The sequence below is a fragment of the Onthophagus taurus genome, chromosome 3, assembly GCF_036711975.1.
Source record: "Onthophagus taurus isolate NC chromosome 3, IU_Otau_3.0, whole genome shotgun sequence".
Classification (NCBI taxonomy): Eukaryota; Metazoa; Arthropoda; class Insecta; order Coleoptera; family Scarabaeidae; genus Onthophagus; species Onthophagus taurus.
The window spans coordinates 3,535,313-3,562,767 of NC_091968.1; the positions used below are offsets into that span (position 1 = coordinate 3,535,313).

General features: G+C 33.6%; 1 protein-coding gene across 2 annotated transcripts; it reads left to right on the forward strand.

The window, feature by feature from the left end:
- Window positions 1-135: 135 nt before the first annotated feature.
- LOC111421241 (mitogen-activated protein kinase kinase kinase 4) lies at window positions 136-24,929 on the forward strand. 2 transcript variants are annotated; one of them, XM_023054383.2, is made up of 8 exons: window positions 136-283; window positions 382-474; window positions 9,950-10,086; window positions 10,146-10,540; window positions 17,736-19,183; window positions 22,663-24,119; window positions 24,172-24,278; window positions 24,331-24,929. In XM_023054383.2, the coding sequence occupies exons 1-8, from the start codon at window positions 249-251 to the stop codon at window positions 24,526-24,528; spliced, it is 3,870 nt and encodes a 1,289-aa protein (XP_022910151.2). In that variant the 5' UTR covers window positions 136-248; the 3' UTR covers window positions 24,529-24,929. The 2 variants fall into 2 exon arrangements, with proteins under 2 accessions (XP_022910151.2, XP_071051287.1); XM_071195186.1 differs by lacking the exon at window positions 382-474.
- The last annotated feature ends 2,526 nt before the right edge of the window (window positions 24,930-27,455 follow it).

The following is a 27,455-nucleotide window of genomic DNA, read 5'->3' on the forward strand; positions in this document are numbered from 1 at the left end:
CATTTTTAATTATCTTTTTAAAAATAAAGTAATTTATTATTAATTATATTTATTAAGTTATTTTATCGATAAGTGGTCCAGATGTGCAAAAGATGGCGTAATAATCATCTGTCATTATTTTATCTTGTCAGTATACGTGAGGTTATGTTCGCGTTCACATCAAAATGAAGGTTAAAAAGTTTCACAAGTAAAAAGAAAATGTGCCGTTTTAAAACGATGTGAGAAGTAAGACTTTTTCGTTTAAATTTATGAAGATGTCGACACACGACGACGATGAAATCGAGTGAGTGCTGGTGTTTTTCTAACAATAATATTAAGGGGCCAAAAATCGGGCGCTTCCGGTGCATTAAATTCTGGGGTTTTTATTTTGGGTTTTTACAGCAACATCGATAATTACGACTGTTATGGACAAACACCGCCTCGGACACGAATTTCGAGGAAAATACGAGAGAGGAAACAGCGTGACAGCTACGGGTATTATAAATACTTGTCTATCTCTTTGTATATCTTTAAAAAAAATCAAATGGTTATCGCGTTAAATCATTTTTATCTGTATTTACTCGTTTCTGCTCGTAGCACTTGTCAATCGTTGTTTTTACGATAAATAATTATTCCCGCTTAAAAAGTTTGCTTAAGAAATGTGCTTATCCTTTTTTTAGGGTGTTCTAATTTTAATTATTGGTGTTGGCTAGTTTTTACTCGAATTACGTTGCACACGAAATTTCTATTGACGGTATTTTAGGTCTTGTTTATAAAGTTTTTTTAGAAAGTGTTCTTGGTAAGCGTATTTTCCAAACATGTTTATTTGTAACAGTCATTACGTGTGCATAATTACCGATTACGTTTAAAGAACTTGATACTTTTTATTCGGTTAGTGATTAAAATAGTTTAGAAAATTGATGCCAAAAAATTTATTCTCATAAAAAAAAAGGTATTTTACGCAGAATATTAAAAATAAATGTGAGGAAATTTCTATTTTGAATTCATTATATAAATCAAATGATAATTTGGGATTCTTTATTAAAACTTTGGTGAAATTTAATGAGGTTTTAACGATTCAAAAATTATTCTTACGTGAATTCTAATATGTGTATATACAGGTGTTCAATAGTCAAACTTCATTTGGAACAGCACGCTTGTTTAATAGGAAACACCAGGTTTATTTCGGAACAGTGTTGCCAGATGAAAAAAATTAAATTCACCAGATAAAACGAAAAAAGTCACCAGATTTTCACCAACTATTTTTAAGCCTTGATAACCTTTTTTTTGCTTTACATTTATTTATTACCAACAATTTTTGTTAATATGTACACATGTACATACTACTTACTATACTACGTACCATCAACTTACAGCAATAAAAATTAGAAACGGTTACATATTTATATTTTATTGAAGAATAACAACAAAACAAGAAAAACAACAACGCTAAACCTTAACCTACAGTTCATTATTATACATATTACTATTATGTTTTTCTACTACTTCTTTAGTAATACAAAAATCATAGCAATTACGTTCATCCATTAATCTTTTACTATGTAAAATCCCACTTAACGTTCTTGAAGACAAACGGTTTCGTAATTTTGTCTTGTTTAAATTTATAGTGCTAAACTGCCTCTCAACGCATGCGCTGCTATGAGGTAAACACAAAATAATTGAAAATAATTCGTTCATTTCTGGAAAAAGGAGTGAGCCATCTCCCCGTTGAGAGGTACACACACCTTTCCAGAATTCTTCAATTTCTCAATTAAAATTTCACTAAAATTCACTTGAAAATTTTAACGTTCTAAACTCTATATCCAAACCATTTAAATTTTCTATTGAGTGCGGAAATTTTGACCCTAAATCAGCAATGTTATCAGTTTGACTTATATTTTTTAGATTTAGAATTGAAGCAAGTTTTATTACTTCCACTTCTCTCGAATTGAATGGAAAACGCTTAAAAATTTGGTGGGCTCCTTCTATATAAAAGTGAAGACAGTTAAGCATAAATTTATGTTTTTCAGACTTATCCGTGATTACATTTTTTTGTAGAGCTGAAATGACCTTTGGTCCAAAATATACCTTTTCTAGTGGAAGAGAGTTTTCAGGGTTTCTGTACTGTAGTATTGTTAAATCAGTATTTTTTAAATATGCTGGTTTTATGTAAAAGCTAAGCAATAAGTTATAAGCGGTAGACATTCTAGAATAAAGGACCTGAATTTTTGGCTTTTCAGATTAAAATTCTAAATTTAGGTCTGTAAAAATAGGTAGTATATATTCCAGAAATTCAAGGTATAGTTTATTTATGGGTTGATCAAGTAAACTGTAAATATTAGCGGCGCTTGATGTACCGTCATAAACTTCACTTCTAAAATACAATTTAAGAGCCTCATATTGCTCCAAAACTCTAACAACTGTTGCTTGTAGAGAAAGCCATCTTGTTTGGGACGGATGTAATAGTTTATGAGGTTTAATATTTAAGAAAATTTGAAATTCTTTAAATTTGGATTGTCTTTTAAAACTATGCTGCATATAGGAAAATAAATTGCGGATTAGTTGCTCTACTGTGTCTGGTATTTTATTGCAGGCATGGGATGCACATAAGGCTAATGAATGGCATATGCATTTCATAATAAATAAGTCAGGTATATGTTCTTGAAAAAAGGTTTTTAAAGAATGATGCCCGCCCATCATTGTATTAGCACCATCTGCTGCAAACCCGACCATGTTTGTTTTATATGGTATATTATTCTGATTAAAAAAATCTATTATAACATTAAACAAATTTTGGGCTGTTGCTTGTTTAACAGGAAAAAGGCCAAGAAATTCATCTTTGATATTAAAGTTTTGATTAATTCTAACAACTATTGCTAAATTTTTTTCATGTGATATGTCTGTAGACTCGTCTACTAACACAGAAAATTTATTTAATTTCATTTTTTGAACAATATTTTCAAAATTAGTTTTTCCTAAAACATTATTAATTATTGCTGTACACTTACTTCGATTACAAGACATTTGACTAACTTCTTTTGGTTCAATCCCAGATGTACAAATAGATTTTGTAAGTTCGGTTAAATGATCGGAAATATTTATTGGAAGGTTGTGTTCAGCAATAAATGCTGCAATCCGAATTTCGTTTTGTTTTAAAATATTGTTATTGCTAATAGTGAAAGATTTTTGTGTTAATGTTGGCTGTTTAAATAATGAATCCATGTTAAATATGTGTTTTCTGGAACTATTATGCTTCTTCACTGCAGCAGAGCCTCCAATGTAATCTTTATTACACATTTCACATTTAAAATAATGCTTGCCAAGGTTACTTTCTTTAATCCATTTTTTGTATTCTTCATGCGCTTCCCATTCAACTCGATATTTATGAGCATAACATTTTTTCCTTCTCTTTGTTTTGTTCGCTGTTTCTTCCTCCGTACTTGAAGATGTTTCTTTACCGACCGTTTGAGTCACATTTTCATCTATTCCAAATGTGCTTGTAGATGGTTGAGGCGAGGGAGGTTTAGGTTCATCTTTGTCCTTTATCAATAAAAACTTTTTCATCGTGCGTACTTCTAGCGAGAAAAATAATATAATTCGTCAATGATTACACAAAGGATAAATATTAATAAATAACTATAAATTTGAGTTACTTACCGGTATTTTTTTGCAGAATATACAAATAAAAATTAATGCACCTTAACAATCACTGTATTAACTTTTACTAAAGTGTAAAGAGAATGGATGAGTAAATCGGAATATTATAGCAATAGGTAATTCCCCGAAGTTCCTAACATAAACGTAAAAATATTTGATATTTCGGAGTATCACTACGAGATGTCAGCCCAAGGAAAGTTTTACGAAAGTTTTACAAAAAATGTATACATTGTGGCTGTGATGTTTTTTTTTATCGGATACCTTTTTCGAAAATTCGATTAAAAAATGAAAAGTTAAAAAATCACAAAAAATGTGAATTTTTTCTAAAGTTTTCACCATTTCACCAGATCGCGAAAAGATCACCAGATGTGGTGAAATTTCACCAGATCTGGCAACACTGTTTCGGAACTTCCTAGAAGTAAAAATGTATGAGTTATCTTGTTTCGATATCAACTCTGAAGACACCGATCTGAGCAAATCATTTGGTTGATCAGAAACAATGGATGGACTTATTGAAGGTGATGTCAAAGTGATATCAGACACTGTGGGGATTATAGAAGTACTCTAATGCCAAGGGTTATCCAAGTAACACATAATTACACAAAAAGGTCTTCAAATAATAGGTTTCTTCATAGGTAGAAGGATAATGAAGCTTGGTTTAATGTTCAATCATTGTATCTTCATCACTGTTGCTTGGCTCACTATTTGGCGTTTTGCAGTTTACACGTACAGCTTTTTTTCTTTTTACATTCATGTATTCATATCCTACTAATACATAATGTCCTCATTTAACCATCTCACACCGTATCTGGATTCGCCCGAACTTTTCATCCTAAATAACCTTTGCCTTGCCAACACTTCTTCCTATATTAATATTCTTACGCCGCACGTAGGGGTATTTCAGCATTATACGCGGCCAAAAGTGAATCTCACAAAATTAGAAAAACCTGTAACAGGTATTTTTTTATTTTATTGCAATATTACTTTTTCAGAGAAGTTTATGTTCATTAACGTATTAGTTACGGTATTGACATAGATCCGGTGTCGTTTCTTATTAATATCGCAACTTTAGAGTATTGAGTAGTAGATAATCAAAAAATTTGGCGCGGATGAGCAAAATTTCAATTTTTTCCTACACAAATGTCTGAATATGTGAATGATGTTGAATGTATTATAAGTTACATTATACATTAAAAATTATATGTAAATGGGGATGCCATGGATAGCAGCAATCACAGTTCAAGCAAAAATTTGACGAGGAAGCTGATTCAGATGCAAATATTTTTCAGAGCTGCTTTGCACCTGTGCGATTAGTTTGTGGCAAAGACTCTGAAAGAGTACTATGGGCAAATCCAATACCTTCTTCTCCACGATTCTGCCGCCCCATTAGATTTCGTTTCATGAAAGAGAATACCGATGTCACAAATGAAGAGCTGAAATACGTCCAAAATTGCATAAACTGTTTAATCGCAACTCAGGTTGATATTGATGGAAAGAAGTTTTTCGTTCATAATGACTATGGTTGATGGAAAAGTCTGCAACTGCTACATTTGTGGTGCGACTTCAACCAATTGAATGTCAATTTTACATGCAAGGATAAGATTTTTTGAAAGCATTCTCCATTTGGTATACAAATTTACTCGCGTAAAAAAATACACAAGGAAAACAGAAAAGGAGAAACAAATGGAAAAAGAGGGGAAAATAGAAATACAGGATAAATTTCGCAAACAAACTGGTATGTTAGTGGATATGCCAAAAGCAAATTCCGGTAATATGAATGATGTCAACACGAGCAGGCATCAGTTACGAGTTCATTTATAGGTTGAAAATCATTCTAGAAACCATTTATAGCGGATTCTTCCATTATAGCACTGGAAACTGCTCGTTTGTATGAGTACATTAATGTCAAAAGCGGCTATCTCGAAAACTTTTTTCAGGAATGCATAAAAACTGTAGCAGTAAAAATAAGTGTCCGTCTTACAACTGTTTTAGTTGCGGCTTAATATTTAAGATCATTATGTATGAGTCAAAATGAAATATTTCAGGCATTTTTTTCAAAATGTTTGTTTAGGATTTGCTTTGTTTACACATTTTCCCTTTCTACAAACTCCACTGTAACCCCCTAACTCGGACTTATAAGTAAATTCGCCTTAAATAAGAATGCTATTTTTTTTTAATTCTTTTTAATAAAGAAACGCTTGGAAGGTGCAAACTTGAAATGCCACTGCTTGAAACGCCCTGGTGGCTTCATAATAGCATTTACTTCACTTTTGCAATCAAAATCAGGATCTTCACTTCCCCAGTGAAATACCTGACCATAGCTTTGCAAAATTGTGTAAAATTGCTCTGGTTAAGAAAGTACCTCCTTCTTTGTGATGACTTTTTCTATCCCTGTAAACACTCTATCAGGCGGACTATATGAATGCCAAGGAACAGGGAAAATGCATTCTATTTTTTCAAAAGTTGAAGACGCCTTGTGTAGGAGTTACTTTCTAACCATTAACATAAGAATCAAATTTTTGTTTTGCCCTCCACAGCCATCTGCAACCAACGCATCGTTGTAGAGAAATTTCTGTAAAATCGATATGTTGCAGTCTGTAATAAACACAAGACGCTATTTCATTAGATCCTTTTGGTAACTCATGTTCTCCCCAGGTGTATAAAAAAGTGTATAAACAATAGAAAAGTTATATAACCGGCTGTAGTATGTCGCCTGATCAGGAAGTCTTGGAATAACGAAATTTTTTTTACGGTCAAAGTTATTGTGAATAATCCGTCCATTTTTCCTTCAACAGGCTAAAAAAGCTTTTGCACGAAGCTTATGGATCCTTTTTCCGTTAAAAATAGTCTTTTTAGTTTTGTCGGTTTCTTTCTTTATTTTTTCATCTAATTCAAGACATTTTGAACACGTGTCCGTTTGTAGTGTTCCAAACCGAATATTAAAAAAAGGTACAAAAGAGATCACTACTGAGATAGTGCCTTCAACTTCGTTCCCTGCAGTAATGGGATTCTGTGCATTTGAATTGCTTAGTAAATGTTTTTATAGAAGCGCATTTTGAAGTAAACTTAGCAGTCTTTCTATCACCGTCCCTCTTTTCCTGTGGAATCTTACCCTCAAAGAAGTAACGTCTTGCCACTTCTTCTACCCTGTGTGTTTAGTAATACCCAGAACTTTAAGAAATGTTGGACGGCAAACATGCTTTGTAGTTTTTTCCTTAATTATTAATCTGCAAATAAATATTTGAGCACATACTCTCTAAAATTGACCGCTATTACGAACTTAATTATTTTATTACGGTTCCTTTTCTACGATGCTGATCATATTTGGCGTTTCCGTGGTTTGTCTTCTTCTTCAATGTTAATTTCCATATTACACAATGTAATAACCGCAATGAACAAAAATTTAGCGTTTCTATAGGATACTTAAAGAGGTACTATCAACCAACGCTGCCGAACATATGATCATAAATGCTTTCACGCATGCGCGGTGGATTTAGCCACTTCTGATGCACAAACAGCAGCGGATTTGGCCGATTTTGCAACTCAGATCAAAATTTATGCAACAATTTTCATGGGATATGGTCTGTTTTAACACAAATGAGAAAGGGAAATCATGCAGAGAGCCATCTAGAGTTACAAAATAAAATAAAACCTGAAAATGACTAATTGTGGATTCTCGCTTTTGATTCTAAGCTACTCATATGTCGAATTGTACATCACTTGACATCCAATATCACCAACAATGTACAACATAATAATTCACGGAGCAGTCTTAAAAAAAAATCCAGTACTACCTATTGGTCAACTATCTGAGGAGGCAGCAGATGCGCGCAACAATTTCACTAAGGCTTTTCAAGGAAATAGAGATATCTTAACCCTCCAGTTGACGTGCTGGGTCTGTAAGACCTACCAAAATCATCTTTTTATTGTATCTTTTCAAATATTTTTTTTAATTGATTTATCTTCTTTGTACCTTCTTATATTTACTAAATACATGTTTTTCTCTTTTGTATTTAATTTTATAGTCTGTCATTTAGTTACGAGAAGGGCTTTGGGCCTATTATTGGGCCTTTTTTATCATAAATAATAAAAATGTTATAGGTAATTGATTTCAATTATGTATAAAATGTTCCTGGTGCATCCCTTGAGTTGTAACTATACGGAGTTTCTTCTGTTCAGGGAAAGTCCTGAATACAAGAAGTATTTCTTTCGATTGCTTTTGAATAAGAAGGTATATTTTTGTTTGCTATCAGGGGATCCCATTCCTTGGTTTGTCTACTGTAGAGATGTAGGAACATATTTGAGAAATTTAATCAAGTTTGTAAAAAATATTACAGTGTGGGTGAATATGTGACCTTGGGCGAAATGTTATTAGCATTTCGCGGAAGATGTTGCTCTACATTCCAAATAAACCAAATAAATATGGGATAAGAATATTTTCTTCAGTGATTACAAGAACCTTTTACACATCGCATTTGGAGTTGTATGGTGGACTACAACCTACAGGATCCTTTCAAGTGAACAATTCTGCAGCCTCGCTCATTATGAGAATGACCAACCATATTTCGGGAACAGGACGGAATATTACCATGGACCACTGGTTCACTATTGTCGAAGCCGTACATCGATTGCTGCATGAACATCGCCTAACAGTAGTTAGTACAATCCAATCCAATAGAAAATCATTGCCGAATGAAATTAAAAATGTGAAGGGTAGGGCTGCACGGCCTTCAGGTTTCGCGTTCCATGCTGATATGACGATAACATCGTAAATACCCAAAAAATCTAAGAATGTTTTAGTTGTATCATCAATGCACTATGATGGCAAAATCGAAAATTCTGGTGAAAATAAAAAATCTGAAATTATAACATTCTATAATAAATAATAATACAATGAGTGGTGTTGATGTAGTTGATAGAATGATTACATCTTACAACATTGCCCGAAACACAAGGCGGTGGCCATTGGTGGTTTTCATCGGCATACTGAATGTAGCAGCAATCAACGCATTCATAATAAATAAAAGTAATAATCCTGATGGCGAACTTTCATAAAGCAGGCGACTGTTTTTGGAGCAGCTGGGCAAGAAAAACGAGCTGAAAATACGAGCTAATAAACCGAACCTACCGCGGAACGTAAGAGGACTAGCGGTTCAACTATCAGGACTCCCAACTTCACAAGAATCTTAAACGGTTTCGACTGTCGACAAAGGTGTAAATACTGCAACGACCGAAAATCGAAATATTTTTGCAAGTTTTGTGGTACTACATCTGTTTGGAGCATTCAAATCCATGCTGCACCGACTGCGCAGAGAATTTTGTTTAAGATGTTTGACCATCTACATTTTGTGCATAGACTGTATATATATCAAAATTCAATTTTCTTTTGTGTTTATTGAACATTTTAGTTTGCGTTTAGGAAAAAATTTTTCTTATATTGTTTTCAAATTTTTTTTATTTACACTTTTTTGTGTAAACTACGTTAAATGTAACATTTTTTCTAATAAATAATAACTTTTTCGGCAATTGTTTTTTGATAACGATTTCTACTTTCAGTAGTACAAAATAAGACGAGTAACAGTAGAATACAATAAATTTAATATTTTATTGTGTTATTGTGGGAGGAATAAGCATCAACTTTGGGTCTGAGGGACCCAGCCCGTCGAACAGTGTGATTTTTAAACCACCCGTCAACTGGAGGGTTAAATTGACTTCTCTTGAGCTCAGATCCCTTGCTCAGTAGCATGAGGACTTTAAAAAAAAGAAAATTTACTTCGTTTTTTTCTGAAATCATCAATATGCTTCTGCCAGCACACCTAAACCCAATGGTTTTTCCATCCGAAAATGACGAAGAGGGAGTTATTTCCGAAGAAGATTAATTTGTATTTTTTTCCTTCCTCAGGTTTAGAAACAATAGTCAGCAATCTAAGCAATAAAAAATTTTGGCAGCGTATAATGGTCAAATACCCATATGTGCGCCGTTCCACTATTCAAAATCATTAACATTGAAAATATCAATTTCTTATTTCTTTGGAAGAACTTTTCATAACGTAACATTTTTACGACTAATCTTTTTATCTCATTTAATTCACTAAACTTTTTAATATTTAATTTTAACCTCCAAAACCTCATTTCTTCTAAGATTACTCCAAAAACAAACGTCGCACAGTTTCGCACTGTATGATAAGATAAGATAAAAAATAATAAAAAATACTTTTTACCTCTTTCGCACGTCGTCTCCCGGCCATTTTATGTAACGTCGTGACTTTTCGCGCACTATATATTTATTTTACGTATTTATTTTTCTTCGTAGTACATCCGGTCTAAAAAACCTGCCAAAGATGGTTCGCCCAGACAAGAGGAACATCTCCCGGAGAAACACCGTCAGTTTTATGTACGATGAACTCCTCGCCAAAGCAGAAATATCCGAAAATAATTCCACCGAACAAAGTAAATTATTTTTTTTAATATTTATTTAATTAATTTTTTATTAATTTATTATGATTTAGTTGTTAAACGTGCGGATAAACGCAGCATGAAACTTCAACGAGGTTCCGAACGGGATTTAAAACTAGATATTGGTTTGGCACAAAATTTCAATTCTCAACCGGAATCAAAAGAAACCGTTCCTGATTTATTACCGCCTCCTCCATCAACACCACAACCCAGCGTTCAAGTGGAAAGTTCGAAACAATTTAAAAGTTTAGCATCTAAACGTGTGGCCCCTTTAAATCGACGTCAAGCTCGATCGGTTTCCGGTAGTTTTGCAAACGGCGATTTAAGCTTTATCAAGAGATGCCCTCCATCCCGAATCGAATTCCATCGGACTTTCGGCGTTTTAATCAATATGGGTGTCCAAAGGGATAAAGGATCAGGAAATGATCAACGTCCACCTCGAAAACACGTAAGTCTGTTTTGAAAGTAATTAAATAAATAAATTTATTGGTTATGAGTTGAATTGTTTTTTAAAGGGATTAATCGTAATTGAAGTGATGACTCAAATTTTATCATCTGAATAAAATATAAATAGTTACGTATTATGTAGGTGAATCAAAATTGTTTTTTAAATGGAAATCGAGATTATTTTTTTGTGTTGGATTTATCTTTCAGGAAATTTAATGACTAAAGTTAACAACTAAAAAAAAAAATTTTTGTACTATGTCCTTGAGATTAGAAAATTATTTAGATAAGTTAGGTATTGTTTGATAACTAAACTTTTAGGAGTGTTTCTTATTTTGATAATTTGCTACTTTTCTTTGGAAAAATTCAAGAATTAAGACACGTAACGATTTATAAAAAACGATGATTTTTTTAATCAATGTGTAATGACCCAAAAAAACACGTTAAAAATAAAAGAAAGTGCGGAAAAGTGTAGAACATACCGAAAAATCACATTAAAGTTTCGATGTGACGTCACGTTTTGTTAGATAGACTGTGTGTCAATGAACTCTGTGTTAATACTAGAATTAACACTAGACTGAAAACTAGAAACATTCGGATCTGAATGATTCTAGTTCTAGGTCTTGTGTTAGTTCTAGTGATAGTGTTAGTGTAAAACTAACACTATATCGGGATTAGTCGGGTTGTATCGGGTTCTAGGTCTAATGTTAGTTCTACTTTTCTTTCAATAAAAATATACAACAATCGTCTCTCAAGACGACTCCATTGAATTAAAAGTTGGTAAAATATGAAAATTCAGCAAACTATAGACCAATATCAATACTTTCTGCAATTTCTAAAATTTTCGAGCGTATTAATAGCTGTGAGACTGACAAATTTATTTAAGAAACATGAGGTTCTCAATAATCCCCAAGACGAATATATAAAAGGGTGATCTATTACTAGTGGAGTCTATAAAATAGTACAATATACAGGGTGATTTATAACATACGGAGGAGACTAAATGGGTAGGTACTTGAGGTCAAACTGAAGAGATTTTCTTAATAATGTTTTGTTAAAATCTTAATAGTTACATAGATATCGCATGTTAATTTTTTAAGTTAGCGTCAACTTTTGAGAACCGCTGATATTCACTAAAGAACAATTAATATACTTGTCAACGCCATCCTCATTTTTGAAGGAGCTGTCAAAGTAGACAATTTAATTGTTTAGTTTTAATACGTAATTTATGAAAAGAAATAATAGATGTTAATTTATGAAACGGATAATAATAATGTTTTAAATGCAAAATTACAAAATCTCTAAAACAAGAAAATAACATAATAATAATAATCTCTTTGTAACATATGTTCAAAGTGCTGTCCTTGCATTTCGACGCACAACTGCGCACGACGAATCCAATTTAACGATAATCGTGGAAATCGTGGACGTATGTCCTCTGTAGCGGCAGTGATGCGATGTCGTAGTTCCTCGATTGTATTAACCTCGGTGGCATATACTCTATCCTTCATGAATCCCCATAAAAAAAAGTCCAATGGGTTAAGATCGGGACTACGTGGTGACCATGGAATAGGTCCACCTCGACCAATTTTTGCCGAAAAGCATTATCGAGGAAATCTCGTACATTACGACTAAAATGTGCAGGACAACCGTCGTGCATAAACCACATCTCACGTCGCATAAGTAGCGGAATATCTTCCAGAAGTACTGGCAGATTTTCTTGTAAAAACTGTAAATAAGAAGTTCCATTAAGAGTTCCTGGTAATTCGAAAGGTCCTATTAACGTATTGTTCACAATTCCCGCCCATAGATTCACTCTGAATCGTTGTTGAAAAGAGCCTTGACGAATAACGTGTGGATTTTCGTCCGACCACACATGGGAATTGTGAACATTTAGAACACCATTTCTGGTAAAACAGCATTCATCCGTTACCAGTATACTGTCCGCAAAATCTGCTTCTCTGTTGGTACGATTTAGTAGCCACTCGCAAAATTGCAACCGCAAAGGATAGTCAGCGGGAGTCAGTCCTTGCACTTTTTGAAAATGATAGGGGTGTTGTAAACCGTTACTTTTCAACGTACGCCAAAAAAATTCTGGGATACCTCGAGTTGGTGAGAAATTTGACGAGTACTCGTGCTTCGATCCGCTTCCACAATTTTTAGAATTTCTTCTTCCACATTCACTCCATGTCTGTTTAGTCTACCGCCACCAAGACCTTTCTTAGGTTGCAAATTTCCTGTCTCTCTTCCCCGCTGGATTAACTGAAGAAAAGTGTTTTCAGAAGGGATCTGTCGATTTGGATATCGTTCTAAATACAGACGTCTTGCGTATGCAGCGTTTTCTCCAGCAGCTCCATAAATAATAAACATATCTACGTATTCTTCGTTACTGTACATTACCATTGTATTTTTTGATTAGTAAAAATTCTAATTTTGACGTTAAATGACATTGATTATTAAAATTAAATGACATGTCCGTTGCTAGGTAACTAAGTCAACTGGATTGACAGCAATAAAAACATGGTATCAGCGGTTCTCAAAAAACAAACACCAGCATTTGAGTGATTTAACAAATGTTTAAATAGCCGTAACTGCCCTATTACAAAGATTTTTTATTGGTGCTAATGAGGCATTGCTTAAGTAACCCCGAAATATTCGCAGTTTGAATTTAAACGTAATGTAATACCGTATATCGTAAGAAATGCTGGGCAATTAATTCAATTTTAATGCTTTATATCTTTGTGATTATTACGTTGTAGTCAAAACATTATTAAGAAAATATCTTCAGTTTGGCCCCTAGTACTTGCTCTTTTAATCTGCTCCGTATGTTATAAATAACCCTGTATTATCAAAGCAATCGATCAAAGAAAATATGTCGAATTGATGAGCATCGATTTAATAGAGCGTTTGATAGTGTTAGCCACTCGTTTCTCCTGTACAAGTTAGAATATTATAGTATAAGTGGTACAGAGCTTAGCATAACTTCATATTCATCCAATAATAAACAAACGGTAATAATAGATGGAACTCTATCTAAAATGTGTAATATCAATGTAGGAGTGCCACAATGGTCCATTCTAGGTTCACTTTTGTTTGTAATCTATGTTAGTGATATGCCTTATTCTGTACTTAAGACAGTGTGCGCTTGTACGCGGATGACACCACTTTTATATCAATTGCGAACAACTTGTGTTATCTGTGAAATAAAATCCATCAAACATTAGTATCTACAAAGGAATGGTTTGGGGCAAATGGTCTAAAAGAAAAGACTCAATACCTACATTTTCAAAACAATGTTGGGACAAAGTATAATAACCTAAAATTTCTAGGAATACATTTAGACAACAAACTGAACTGGTAAGCACATGTAGAGAACATCTCCAAAAAGTTGAATACAGCAATATACAGGAACTACAGGGTGTCTCAGCGAGACCGGTTAATATCGATACGATGTGAGCATTTCTCAAAAAACCCTAATTATTTCCCAAACTATTAATGGTATAGAACATATGGCGTATAAAAGATGTAAAATGAGACGGCTAAGTAATAAAATATGGGGGGTGCCATTTAAAAAAATGAAGTTATGGTACTTCCAAATTTCGAAAAGTTAACGTGCCCTAGTAAAGTGACCAAACGATCTGGACAGCCGTTCTCGGCACCAAAACATATTCCATCATGTGGCTTAAGCATGTTCTGAATCCTAAATTGATATCTCAAAAATCGAGTGTTTTCTGATTTTTTTAACAAATGTCTGCTGGAGCAGACATAGATTTACCTAGACAGAGTAAAAAGTAAAGTTATTTATAAACCTTGAAAACAAACAAATCCAAATATGTAAAAATATACAGGTGTTCCATTTAAAAAAATAAAGTAGGTGGCGACTTCCGGCATAAACGGAAGTGCTAGAAATCTGAAAATATTTGAGTCGAAGAGAACGTAATTGTTAATACTTAAGTTTGAATTTTTTAATTTTTATTTTGGCCAGAACGCCAGAAACGTCTAATGACCGGTCTCGCTGAGACACCTGTATACGTTAGGGAAATACGAAATATAACCATCACGTTTGCAGCACGACTTACCTATTATGCTAATTTTCATTGTATTACTACTTTCGGAATACTATTCTGGAGAGCAGCATCAGCAGCAAAAAAGTTTTCCTACTTCAAAAAAAGGCACTGAGGGCGCTATGCAACCTTAATATAAACTAGAGAAAGTGCGGAAAAGTGTAGAACATACCGAAAAATCACATTAAAGTTTCGATGTGATGTCACGTTTTGTTACATAGACTGTGTATCGGGTTTAGCCGTGCGTCTAAATATTTATAGTTCTAGGTCTAGTTTTAGTGCAATAAAAGTATGCCCTCTTAAGGGACGCACGGCTAAACCCGAATGTTTCTGGTTTTAGGTCTAGTGTTGGTTCTATTTTTTTCCATAAGAATGTACCACAATCTAACGCTAAATAACATTTAAAACTAACACTACACCTAGAACTAGAAACATTCGGGTTTAGCCGCACGTCTATCAAGACGACTAAACCCCGATTCTAGTTCTAGGTTTTGTGTTAGTTCTAGTGATAGTGCTAGTGTAAAATTGGAACTAACACTAAAACTAGAATCATTCGGGTTTAGCTATGCGCTCCATGCCCAACCCGACATTTGAGAAATTCGCACTAGTTTAAATGTTAATTAATCTAACTCAAAGTGGAATTTCTACATAAAATTCTGAAATAAATCAGTAAATTAGGTGGATCTGAATGTAACGTTTAAAGAGGGGGGCCCTACCCCCCTTTAAAAAGATATGTTGCATCTGGGTGACACAGAATCGAGTGTTGTAGCAGCAATTTTTAAATCTGTAATGGAAGGGACACAGAAAGATATCACTCAACAGAAGAATAGTTTCAGTAAATAGTCTTCAGCCAGTAGTATTGTAATCTCCAAGCACTTAGTAGTGTTTTGGCAGCAGTATATAGTCTTCTGAAAACATTAAGTAGTCTTTGCCAACAATATCTAGCTTTCTCTAAGCAATTAGTAGTCTTTCCAACAATATTTAGCATTCTGAAAGTAGTTAATAGTCTTTTGGAAACAGTATCTTGTCGTTTCAAGCAGATGATAGTTTCTCCCAGCAGTATTTAGTCTTCTCCAAGCAGGCCTTAATCTTTTCTAGTAGTATATAGAGCTCTGAACGCAGTAAGTAAACTTATAGAAGTAGTATCTCGTCTTTCCAATCAGTTTGTAGTTGTTTGTTAGCATTATCTAGTCTTTTCCAAGCATATTGTAATCTTTTCCACCAGTATCTAGCATTTTGGAAACTGTAGGTACCTTTTTTGGAGAGCATGTCTCTTCTTTCCATGTAGTTATTAGTCTTTTCCGGTAGTATTTAGCATTCAGACAGCATTAGGTAGCTTTTTGGGAAGCATATCTCTTTTCCAAATAATTATTAATGTCTTTGAACGCAATAAGTAGTCTTGGAAGCAGTTTTTAAAACTAGAACTAACACTAGACCTAGAACTAGAAACATTCGGGTTTAGCCGCACGTCTCTCAAGACGGCTAAACCCGAATGATTCTAGTTATTGGTCTTGTGTTAGTTCTAGTGATAGTGCTAGTGTAAAATTGGAACTAAAACTAGACCTAGAACTAGAATCATTCGGGTTGAGCCGTGCACTCCATGCCCAACCCGACATTTGAGAAATTCGCACTAGTTTAAATTTTAATTAACCTAACTCGAAGTGGAATTTCTAACACACAATTATGACACAGAAAGATATCACTCAACAGAAGAATAGTTTCAGTCAGTAGTATTGTAATCTCCAAGCACTTAGTAGTGTTTTGGCAGCAGCACATTGTCTTCTGAAAGCATTAAATAGTCTTTGCCAACAATATCTAACTTTCTCCAAGCAATTAGTAGTCTTTCCAACAATATTTAGCATTCTGAAAGTAGTTAACAGTCTTTTGGAAACAGTATCTTGTCTTTCCAAGCAGATGATAGTTTCTCCCAGCAGTATTTAGTCTTCTCCAAGTAGGCCTTAATCTTTTCTAGTAGCATATAGAGCTCTGAAAGCAGTGAGTAGACTTATGGAAGTAGTATCTCGTCTTTCCAATCAGTTTGTTAGAGTTGTTTGTTAGCACTATATAGTCTCTCCAAACAGATTGTAATCTTTTCCACCAGTATCTAGCATTTTGGAAGCAGTAGGTACCTTTTTTGGAGAGCATAATTTTTCTTTCCAAGTAGTTATTAGTCTTTTCCAGTAGCATTGAGCATTCTGACAGCATTACATAGCTTTTTAGCGAGCATATCTCTTCTTTCCAAGGAGTTATTACTCTTTTCCAGCAGTATTTAACATTCTGGAAGCTGTAGGTAGCTTTTTGGAACGCATATCTCTTTTCCAAACAATTATTAAAGTCTTAGAAAACAATAAGTAGTCTTGGATGCCGATTTCCTCCTGTCCAAGTAGGTCAAAATCTTCAACAGCAGTGTTTAGGATTCTGGAAGCAATAGATATTATTTTGAAACCAGTATCTAGTTTTTAAAAGCTAGATTTTTTCGTCCTTTCCAAGCAGTTTTTAGTATTTTACTAGCAGTATTTAATCGTCTGATAGCAATAATTACTCTTTTGCTAACAGTATCTAGCATTCAGGAATCAATAAGTTAAAGAGGGTAGGACATCAGATAGATTTTAGGTTATCTTTAGTTTATAGATGGTAATCAACGATATTTTAGTCATTGTCCGTCGAAAACCTAAGAAACAACCGTATTTCACCCGAAAAGATGCGTTTTAACCAAATGTGCTGCGAAAATATATAGTTAAGTGGCGTCACGTCGAAACTTTAAAGTGATTTTTCAGTAAGTTTTACACTTTTCCGATCTTTTTATTATTTGAGTGATTTTTTGAACCATTCGAGTGACTTGACTGATTTCCCGGTGATTAAAAAAATAATAATCGATTTTTAAGCGACATGATGATTCTTGAATTATACCCTTTTTTTTGTTAGAAATTGACTATAAATTCAAAAATAATTTCAGAGAATTCATAATCTTTATCTACACACTGTAAATAAAATAAAATTTTCGTTTGATTTCTGAGAATCGTACATTTCAACGAATCTCACTAAAGTTATTTATAAATTCACACCACACGTCTAAATAAAAATAACAACTTATCGCTAATTCTTAAATTATATATTTTTTTTTATTTATTTTAGATAAGTAAAGAAGAAGCTTTATGGCAACTAGAAATAAAAGATTTAATTTGGTTGGAACTTCAAGCGTACCACGCTGGACGTACAACCGTCGACGAAGATAATTATATTTGTATAGCTCGCGAGTGTATTGGTTCATTATTAAATGAAATCATGATGTATAAATTCCGTAGGAAGAAAAAACGTGTTTCTGTGACAAGTCAAGATAGTGGTGTTGAATCGGATGATTGTTCTGGATGTTTATCAATGTTTTGTACATCGTGTTTAGAAGCCCAAAACGATGCTTTGCGGGAAGTCGAAGAATTAATGCAACGATTAGAAAAAGTTGAGGGACTTTTTATGTCGAGTAAAGCTTTCGCGGAGGTTTATCCTCTTTATAAAAGTCCTGAATTTGTTGGGAGGGTAAAAGCAATGTGTCTTTGGTATAATATGATGAAACATCAACGATTAAAATTAGCTATTTTGGGCCGAATGTTAGCGTTTTTAGAGAATAAGTATTTTCATTGGCCAACAACGATTTCTTATGATGGTTGTTCAGCTGATTCAACAAGTCCTTCTGATAGCAACAGTTCAAATTCATCGGTTGATTATCTAGTCGATAAAGCGCCTTTAGATATTTACGCGCACCAATTATTCTTAACGAATAAATCGATGGATTTAAAAACTAATCCTTATAGGAAATATATTGAAAATATTTTAAAAACGAGAGGTTTAAATAAAAGTATGCAATTTTTAGAGAAATTGCACACAGATATTTTAATGAGAGCTCAGATTACATTGGAAAGACCGGGTGATACAGAAATATTTATAAATTCAACTTCAAATCTAACAGAAGATGATCATGATTTAGAATTAATCCGTTACGGTTGTCATTCGCCTGAAGCTAAATCATTAGATTTACCCTCATACAAAGCAGTATTTTTATACTTATCAACGGTACCTTTAAAAGTAATCCACGAATTTCTTTTAATGCGACTCGAACAAAAACCAAAAAACCCATCCCCGTTAAGTATAAGACAATTAACGCGCGAATTAAAAGATGGAATTCGTATAGCAACGCGCCATCGAGATCGGGTACTTACAAATTATCACGTCGCTTTAAGCGGAAGTTCAAAAGACGCGAAAGAGTTTTATGTGCAAAGTTTGGATTCTTTCGACGATACGCTACAGGAAGTTTTTAAGGATTATTTGGAGTATTTAGAGGAGTGGGCGCTGTTGCAACACGATAATTTCCAGAAAAATTTATTGGAGGAAGAGTGGAAATTTATTGTTGAAGTGGCCCCGAGTATTCAAGGACCGGATTTAAAAAGACTCGGTTGGCAACTAGCTATGAAGAAAATGACATCGATTCTTTGTAAATTAATGAGTGGGATTGGTGAAAGGCTTATGGAACGACTCGATGAGATTCAAATTGAAATTCAACATGAAGAAGATGATGATGTTAATCAAAAGTAAGTAGATTAAAAAAATTAATTATTGTCATTTTTTGTATTTCCACGTCCTTTTTTGTAAATCTTTATTTCTAAAAAGCTATATATGAAGGGTGTATCTGAATGACAGGGGGCGATTCTTTAGGGAATTTTAAGGATATTTTCTTATAGGAATTATGGGTAACTTTGGCTCCCTTAGGGAGCTACGTCCTTCAAAAAATTTTGGTTTATTTTTTTTTCTCAAGAACACCAGGAAAATGAAATTTGGAGAATAAGTTTAGCTCATAATAGGGCACGTTTCTAGCTTATTTATACTTTCAATATTTCCTTCTAAGTTACTAAAGGTAAGCATCCCTGTTCAATTTATGCCTAGTTTTTTTCTATTGAAATGATAAATATATTGGGAAAACTTTAGGTAGATATCTTGTTAAGTCAGTAAATAATGATTGGAGTCTTTGAAGTTAAATTAGTTAGTTTATTGCTTTTATTAAATATGCTACAACTACAATTCTTTCTATAACAAGTGTAAAAACGAATGTCACGCCCGGGTTGGGTATGTTCTAAAGTTAGGTTAGTACCAAACTACCAACAATAATAATTCCTAACACTCCTAAGACTCGATTTGAAGTCTTTTGGTTACAAAAATACTAATCGCTTAGAAATTCAAAATATTGTCGCAATAACTTCGTGCAAGATACCTTGCATGCAAGAAAAATTGCTTACTGTAAGGTGGCCTTAATAAAATTTAGCAATTTCTCATGACTTAATGACTTAATATCTGATTAAAGTAGTCTTTATCTGTATCAATTTATTGTCTTCGATAAGGTTTCAATAAATTAGTGGTACAGTGATGTATATTACATGAATTTTGCAGGGTGTTGTTTATAAAGGTGATGAAATTCTCCAAACGTATTGGTATTTATTATATTACAATATTAAATGAAACGTCACCTACAAAGCAGAGATCGTCGCTATTATCAACGCTCCACTATAAACAGCATATCACAGAAACGAATATTGCGCAGCTCTTATCGCTGCTCTCATTGCTGTCTTATGTTAGTTCTAGTGATAGTGCTAGTGTAATACACTATACCTAGAACTACAATTGTATCTAAGTCGGTTCTTAGACGTATGATGCAAATCGGACTTAAAATTGTATAACGTGGTTGGCGCTTAGCTTTATCCTTTAAAACAAATAGTATTGTCTTTCGGTATTCTACATTTTTTCTAAGATAAGTTACACCTTTACCTACCAGGCAGCATGAAAATCTCTAAAAACGATACTATGTCGCTTAGTCAAGTGCTGTATAACACGGTCCAATTCGTTAAAATAATTAAGAACAGTTTATGGAAAAATTGTTGAAACGGGTCTAAAGATTTAAATTTTTTGCAATTGTTTGGTATAGATTTTAAATTTTTTCCGTCATTTTTAAACGAGTAATGACGTCATCGATATTTTTTTCAAATAGGAATGCCCCATTTCTATTATGGAATATGAAAGAGGACTTTTTTCTGAATCTAGTACAGTCAATATTAATATTGGTTACATAAGAAAATTTACGAGAAAAATCATCTTAAAGTTTCATGATGTTCCATTCATTTGAGATAGAAAAATAGCAGTAGCCATGCGTAACCATGGCAACCAATTGTTTCAGATATCAAAAATTAATCATTGTCTTAATAAAATATCTAAAACAACTGGTTGTCATGGTTACGCATGGCTACTGCTATTTTTCTACCTCAAATGAATGGAAAATCATGAAACTTTGTCGTTGTTTTTTATGTAATTAATATTAATTTTGACTTTACCAAATTCAAAAAAAACCATCTTTCATATTCCGTAATAAATAATATTACTATTACTATTTGGGGGATTGTTATTTGAAAAAAAAATAGCGATGACGTCATAACTAGTTTAAAAATGGCGGAAAAAATTTAAATCTTTACACCCACCAGTTTCAACGATTTTTCTATACACCGTTTTTAATTGTTTTAATGAATTTATCCGTTACTTTTGGGAAGCACTGTATATATTTTGATCTTTTCGTATTTTCATATGCCTATATCATAGACATTACACTAGTACTGTCCATAAATAAAGAAGAAAAAAAGTCAGCTGTCGACAAAGCCACACAACGTCACTTCTGTGAAAAAAATATTGTTTTAACCCCTTTTTCTGTTGTGTTTGTCTCCAGCCCAATCAGTATCTATATATTCAATTAGTTTTTTTGATGCTTTCGTGTATTTTATTCCTTTCTCTCTCGTCTTTTGGCTGTCTTCCATTATCCCTCACTAGGCTTATCAAGATATTTGCTCAACAGAACTGTACTGATATAGAAAACAATGTGTGGCCTTAAAACTGCCAGATACATCAAACATCCAATTAACTTGCGATATGGTACATCTAGCACTTTATCTTTTTCGTTTATTTGATATTCAGTATTCATTAGAACCTTACAGTGTGTCATATTAAACATTTTTAAAGTTATCTATCATCCAAGTTTGCTTAATATACAAAATTTCTTGGTTTCGACTCACTTCCATTCCTATAAATTTCTTCAACTCTTCCAAAACAATTACATTAAATACCTTTTTTAGTAATCTTATAGTTTCGTTTATTTTATCTTATTTTCCTGTTACTATAATGTCATCGACATATATTAATGACAAAAATCATGCTGCGACTTCATAAACATGTTTCCTAACATTATCGCGTTGAATGTATTATTCCAACATGTTGGAGACTGCTTTAATCCATAAAGAGCTCGATTTAGTTTCAAAACAGTACCCTTTTCAGTTTTATAATCTTCTGGTATTTTTATATAAACTTCAGACGTAAGTTCTCCATTCAGGAAAGCTGATAGTATATCCAACTGTTGTAACTTCCAAGTCTTTTGTACTGCATGTACAAGTAATGTTCTTATTGTTGGGTACTGGAGCATTCTGTATTGTTGACAATTTCTCTTTTAGTTGGAAACCTTTTGTCATTACTCTTGCTTTATGCGTTCCGTCTTGTTTAATTTTGAATGTCCTCTTGATTTGTGTCTTAAAATCGAATTTCCATTCATTACAACGTCTCTTCCTGCATATATTTTATTTTCTTCTACTTTGTATAATCGATATCCGTTAGGACAACCATCCGCACTTTAATTGATTTACTCGCGAATTTATCACTGATCAATGCATTTGGAATCTTCAAAAAACTAATGCAACCACATACCCTTAATTTTTTAAGATCGTGCTTCTTCTTAAACCAAAAAACTGTTGGTACTTTGTATTTGTGTGCAGTTATTGGACTTCTATTTATTAGATAAACAGCTGCTAAAACTGCTTTAGTCCATAAATAGCACACTTCTATTGCCCTTTAGACTAGTATTCATTGCTATACCTTTATAGTATTTATATAGACGTCACTTTGCATATCTTTCACAAACTTTTGTGAGTAATTTTCCTTGATTGATTAGATATTTGCATTTATTCTTTTTTTTTGTATTTTTCAGAAATATGTTTTTGGGAATGCTACGTGAACTTCAAGGTGTTTTTAAAGACGAAAGAGAAATGGTAGCAAAAACGATGGCATTCGCACGAACCGTTCTTAAAAACAACACTCATCACCTCAACATCGACATTATCGAGGATTTCAAGCACCAATACGTCCAATTAAAATGTCTCATAGCAAACGCAATCGAAAAAGCCCAAGTTATGTGTGATTCTCTTCCTATGGAGCATTTAGATGATGCCGAAAAAATGACTTTAATCGCACGATGCAGAGAGATTCTATTACAAGGTTATAAATTCGGATTTGAATTTTACAAAGAAATGTCTGAGTTTATACCGAAAGATGCCAGAGAAAAGTTATCGCGAAGTATGATTCAATTTGCAAAGCTTTGGATGAAATTTACGATGGAGAGGTGCGAAAGAGGACGCGGGAGAAGACCGCGTTGGGCTTACCAAGGTCTTGATTTTCTTTTAACGGTTTGCGAACCTCAAAATACTATGTATTTAACCGACGAGGAATTCGACGATCTTAAAAAAAGTATGGATGCGTGTATTTCGCATGTAATCGGTTCGATGACGCCGGATGTTCACACTCCAAAACTGATGTTGGAATTCACTCGAAGCCAATCTTTAAGAGGGCGAGGATCTTCTCCAAGTACAAGAACACCACCTTATAAAACTCAACGGTCCAATAATCGTAAGCAAAGTGTCGAATCGAGTCCGGAAAAATCGCCAAGAATTTCTAATGGTCCAAAATGCGTCAGTTTAAGCGAAGGCTTAGAAAAAGCAAATAAAAAATCGACCGTTCGACAAGAAAGATTAATGGCAGCTGTAAACGAATTGGAAGAGTCTTTAGATAAAAAGTTAAAAGAAGCCGAATTAATCGGAACTGTAATGAATTGTCCGAAAGAAGCGAATCATAAAGCACACATTCGAAGACGCCACGTTACATTTACTTGGCAAAGAGGTATTAAAATCGGCCAAGGAAGATTCGGGAAAGTTTACACAGCTGTGAATAATACAACCGGAGAAATGATGGCTATGAAAGAAATAAGTCTTCAACCGAATGATGTTGTAACAATTCGCAAAGTAACCGAAGAAATAAAAATTTTAGAAGGGATTAATCATAGAAATATCGTTCGATATTACGGATTAGAAGTCCATAAGGAGGAGATGTTAATTTTTATGGAATTTTGTCCTGAAGGGACGTTGGAAAGTTTAGTTGCTGGAACTGAAAATGGTTTACCAGAAATTTTAATTCGAAAGTATACTTATCAGTTGACTTGTGGTGTTGCTGTTCTTCATGAACATGGTATTGTTCATCGTGATATCAAAACTGCCAATATTTTTTTGGCTGATGAAGGGAATTGTTTGAAAATTGGTGATTTTGGGTGTGCTGTGAAAATTAAATCCCACACTACTATGCCAGGGGAGTTACAAGGATTTATTGGAACTCAAGGTAAATTTTGATTTGAAAAACTTACTAAGTTATATTTATTTTTATTATTTAGCTTACATGGCTCCTGAGATGTTTATGAAAACCCAAGTGAATGGTCATGGAAGGGCAGCTGATATTTGGTCTGTTGGTTGTGTAGTTGTTGAAATGGCCACAGGAAAGGTAAATATTTTTTATCTAAATTAATTTTTGTTAAATTAATTTTGTTGTAAAGAGACCTTGGGCGGAATTTGATTCAAATTACCAAATAATGTTCCGCGTTGGAATGGGTGATCGACCGGAAGCTCCCGAAAATCTCATTGATGAAGGTCACGATTTCCTTAATAGATGTTTACAACACAATGCAAAAGAACGAGCGACAGCCGCCGAATTACTACAACATAATTTCGTTAAAATCGGCGAAGAAGAATAGGTAATAAGCAATTAATTTTTATTCAGAAAAGATCAGGTATTTTATTTTTAAACAAGACTGAGCATGATGTACTACTAATTTTAACATTTAAAGAATTAAGTTTTAAACAAAAATTTTAAAAAGAGTATTTATTGGAATTGTGGAAAGGGATAAATATTAATAGGAACAAAATCTTTTAGTTGACCTAATGTCGTTAAAAAAAATTTATTTAATCCCATTAATTAATTTAATTATTACAATTTCGGCTGTCTATTATTAATTTTAACGTAAGCTATTCGTTAGGAATTCGCGAAGAATTGATTTTAAAGTGTTTAGTATTAGTGACAACTTGTGATTATGAAGAAATAAAGTAGGAGTAGAAACAAACAATTGTAATTATTGTGAATATATTTTATATCTGATTTTGGATTTTATTGAATTGAAACATCTTTTTTTATAATAATTTTCAAAAAAATCCTGATCCTATTTTTGCTTTATTTACCGGGAATTTCATATAACTTGCAATATATGAAAGAACTAATGTGTAATTACATGGTCCCACACAAAATATAACATAGCTTAATAGTACAGGCATTGGGTAGTTTTGCAAAGGAAAAATTTTGCTTGGAAAAGGTGACGCCCTTATGATAACTCTGAGTTTTTGTCTTAAGAGACGCATGGCCAAACCCGAATGTTTCTAGGTCTAGTATTAATTCTAGGTTTACACTAGCACTGTTACCATGTAGAACTAACACTATACCTAGAACTAGAATCATTTGGGTTTAGCTGCACGTCTCTAAAGACGGCTAAACCCGAATAATTCTAGTTCTAGGTCTAGTGTTAGTTCTACTTTTACACTAGCACTGTTACCATGTAGAACTAACACTATACCTAGAACTAGAATCATTCGCGTTTAGCCGTCTTTAGAGACGTGTGGCTAAACCCAAATGATTCTAGCTCTAGGTATAGTGTGCTAGTTTTCCACTTGCACTGTCACTAGAACTACAAACATTCGGGTTTAGCCGTGTGTCTCATAAGACGGCTAAAGCCGAATGATTCTAGTTCTTGGTCTAGTGTTAGTTCTACTTTTACACTAGCGCTGTTACCATGTAGAACTAACACTATACCTAGAACTAGAATCATTTGGGTTTAGCCACACGTCTCTAAAGACGGCTAAACCCGAATGATTCTAGTTCTAGGTATAGTGTGCTAGTTTTCCACTTGCACTGTCACTAGAACTACAAACATTCGGGTTTAGCCGTGTGTCTCATAAGACGGCTAAAGCCGAATGATTCTAGTTCTTGGTCTAGTGTTAGTTCTAGTTTTACTCTAGCACTGTTACCATGTAGAACTAACACTATACTTAGAACTAGAATCATTTGGGATTAGCCACACGTCTCTAAAGACGGCTAAACCCGAATGATTATAGTTCTAGGTATAGTGTTCTAGTTTTCTGCTTGCACTGTCGCTAGAACTAGCAACATTCTCGTTTGATATCTTAATGTGAAGTAAAATGAAAGCCGTGTGAGGCCTACACGTGTTTCGCTATATAACAGCATCAACAGGCACGACGTCATAAGGCTATAGACTTAAATCGGAAGGGATAGATTGGACATCAAGCAACAGCATTGTTTTACCACGAACAAAGATGGCCTAACTCAAGTTTAATATTTATTTTAGTGCAATTTTAATTGTTTCAAAATTCAATTTTACATTACTGTGATCACATTTTGGAACATTTATATTATTATACAAACCGTTTGGGCTAAAACAAGGAACTTTTCATGAAGAAATAATTTAGAGGTTAAGAAAAGCGTGGACGAACCACGGATACTCTTTGCGCTACAGTTTATTTCCAAAAAGATAACTCCTAATTTTTCCATTCTTAATTTACACAATAATATGATCTATCTCGGCTCTGTTTAACACTTCAAGTTGTAGATTACCCATATCGTCTAGGTAATGATGAACATTACCTGACGAAAATCTCGATTACTAATACTTATATACATTTACTAAGAAAGTCAGTACTTGTAAACACGCTTGCAATGCTGTTGCTTGATGTCCAGTCTATCCCTTCCGATTTAAGTCTATAGCCTCATGACGTCGTGCCTGTTGATGCTGTTATACAGAGTGATTCAAAAAACCGCTGGCAGACTTCTAGGGCAGGTAATACATCAAAAATTAAGATGAAAAGTCTTAATATACATGGGGTCGCAAACGCCTCCTTAATGAGATATAGCGGGTCAAAGTTTCTTTAAAATTAAACATTATCTGCAATAAAAAGCCCTTTTTTAAAAATATTTTCAACTCCATCGCAAATTTTGTCAAATGGGCAGTATTTTCGTGTAAAGTGATCAATTATCTATCAATTGGTCTCTTATAAAACTTTGATTAAAGCAACAGTTTTTGATTGAATTAACTTAAGTTTTTTTTTAAAACTATCGAAACTACGATCAAAGTTTTGTAAGAGACCAATTGATTAGATAATTGATCACTTTACACGCGTATAGAGCAATGGCGTAGTTTGATCCGATTCCATGTCGACCCCCCGTAGTTTTGCGACCCCATGTATATTAAAACTATTCATCTTAATTTGTCACGTATTATCTACTCTAGAAGTCTGTCAGCTGTTTTTTGAATCACTCTGTATAGTGAAACACGTGTAGCACCGAAATTATAATTATTTGATAATAAATATAGAAACATTCTGGTTTAGCCGTGCGTTTCATAAGACGGCTCAAGTCGAATGATTCTAGTTCTAGGTATAGTGTTAGTTCTAGTTTTCTACTTGCACTGTCACTAGAACAGGGTTTTTAGAAACATTCGGGTTTAGCCGTGAGTATCATAGGACGACTAAAGCCGAATGATTCTAGTTCTTGGTCTAGTGTTAGTTCTACTTTTAGTTAAATAAAAATGTACAACAATCTAGGGCTGCATAACAATTA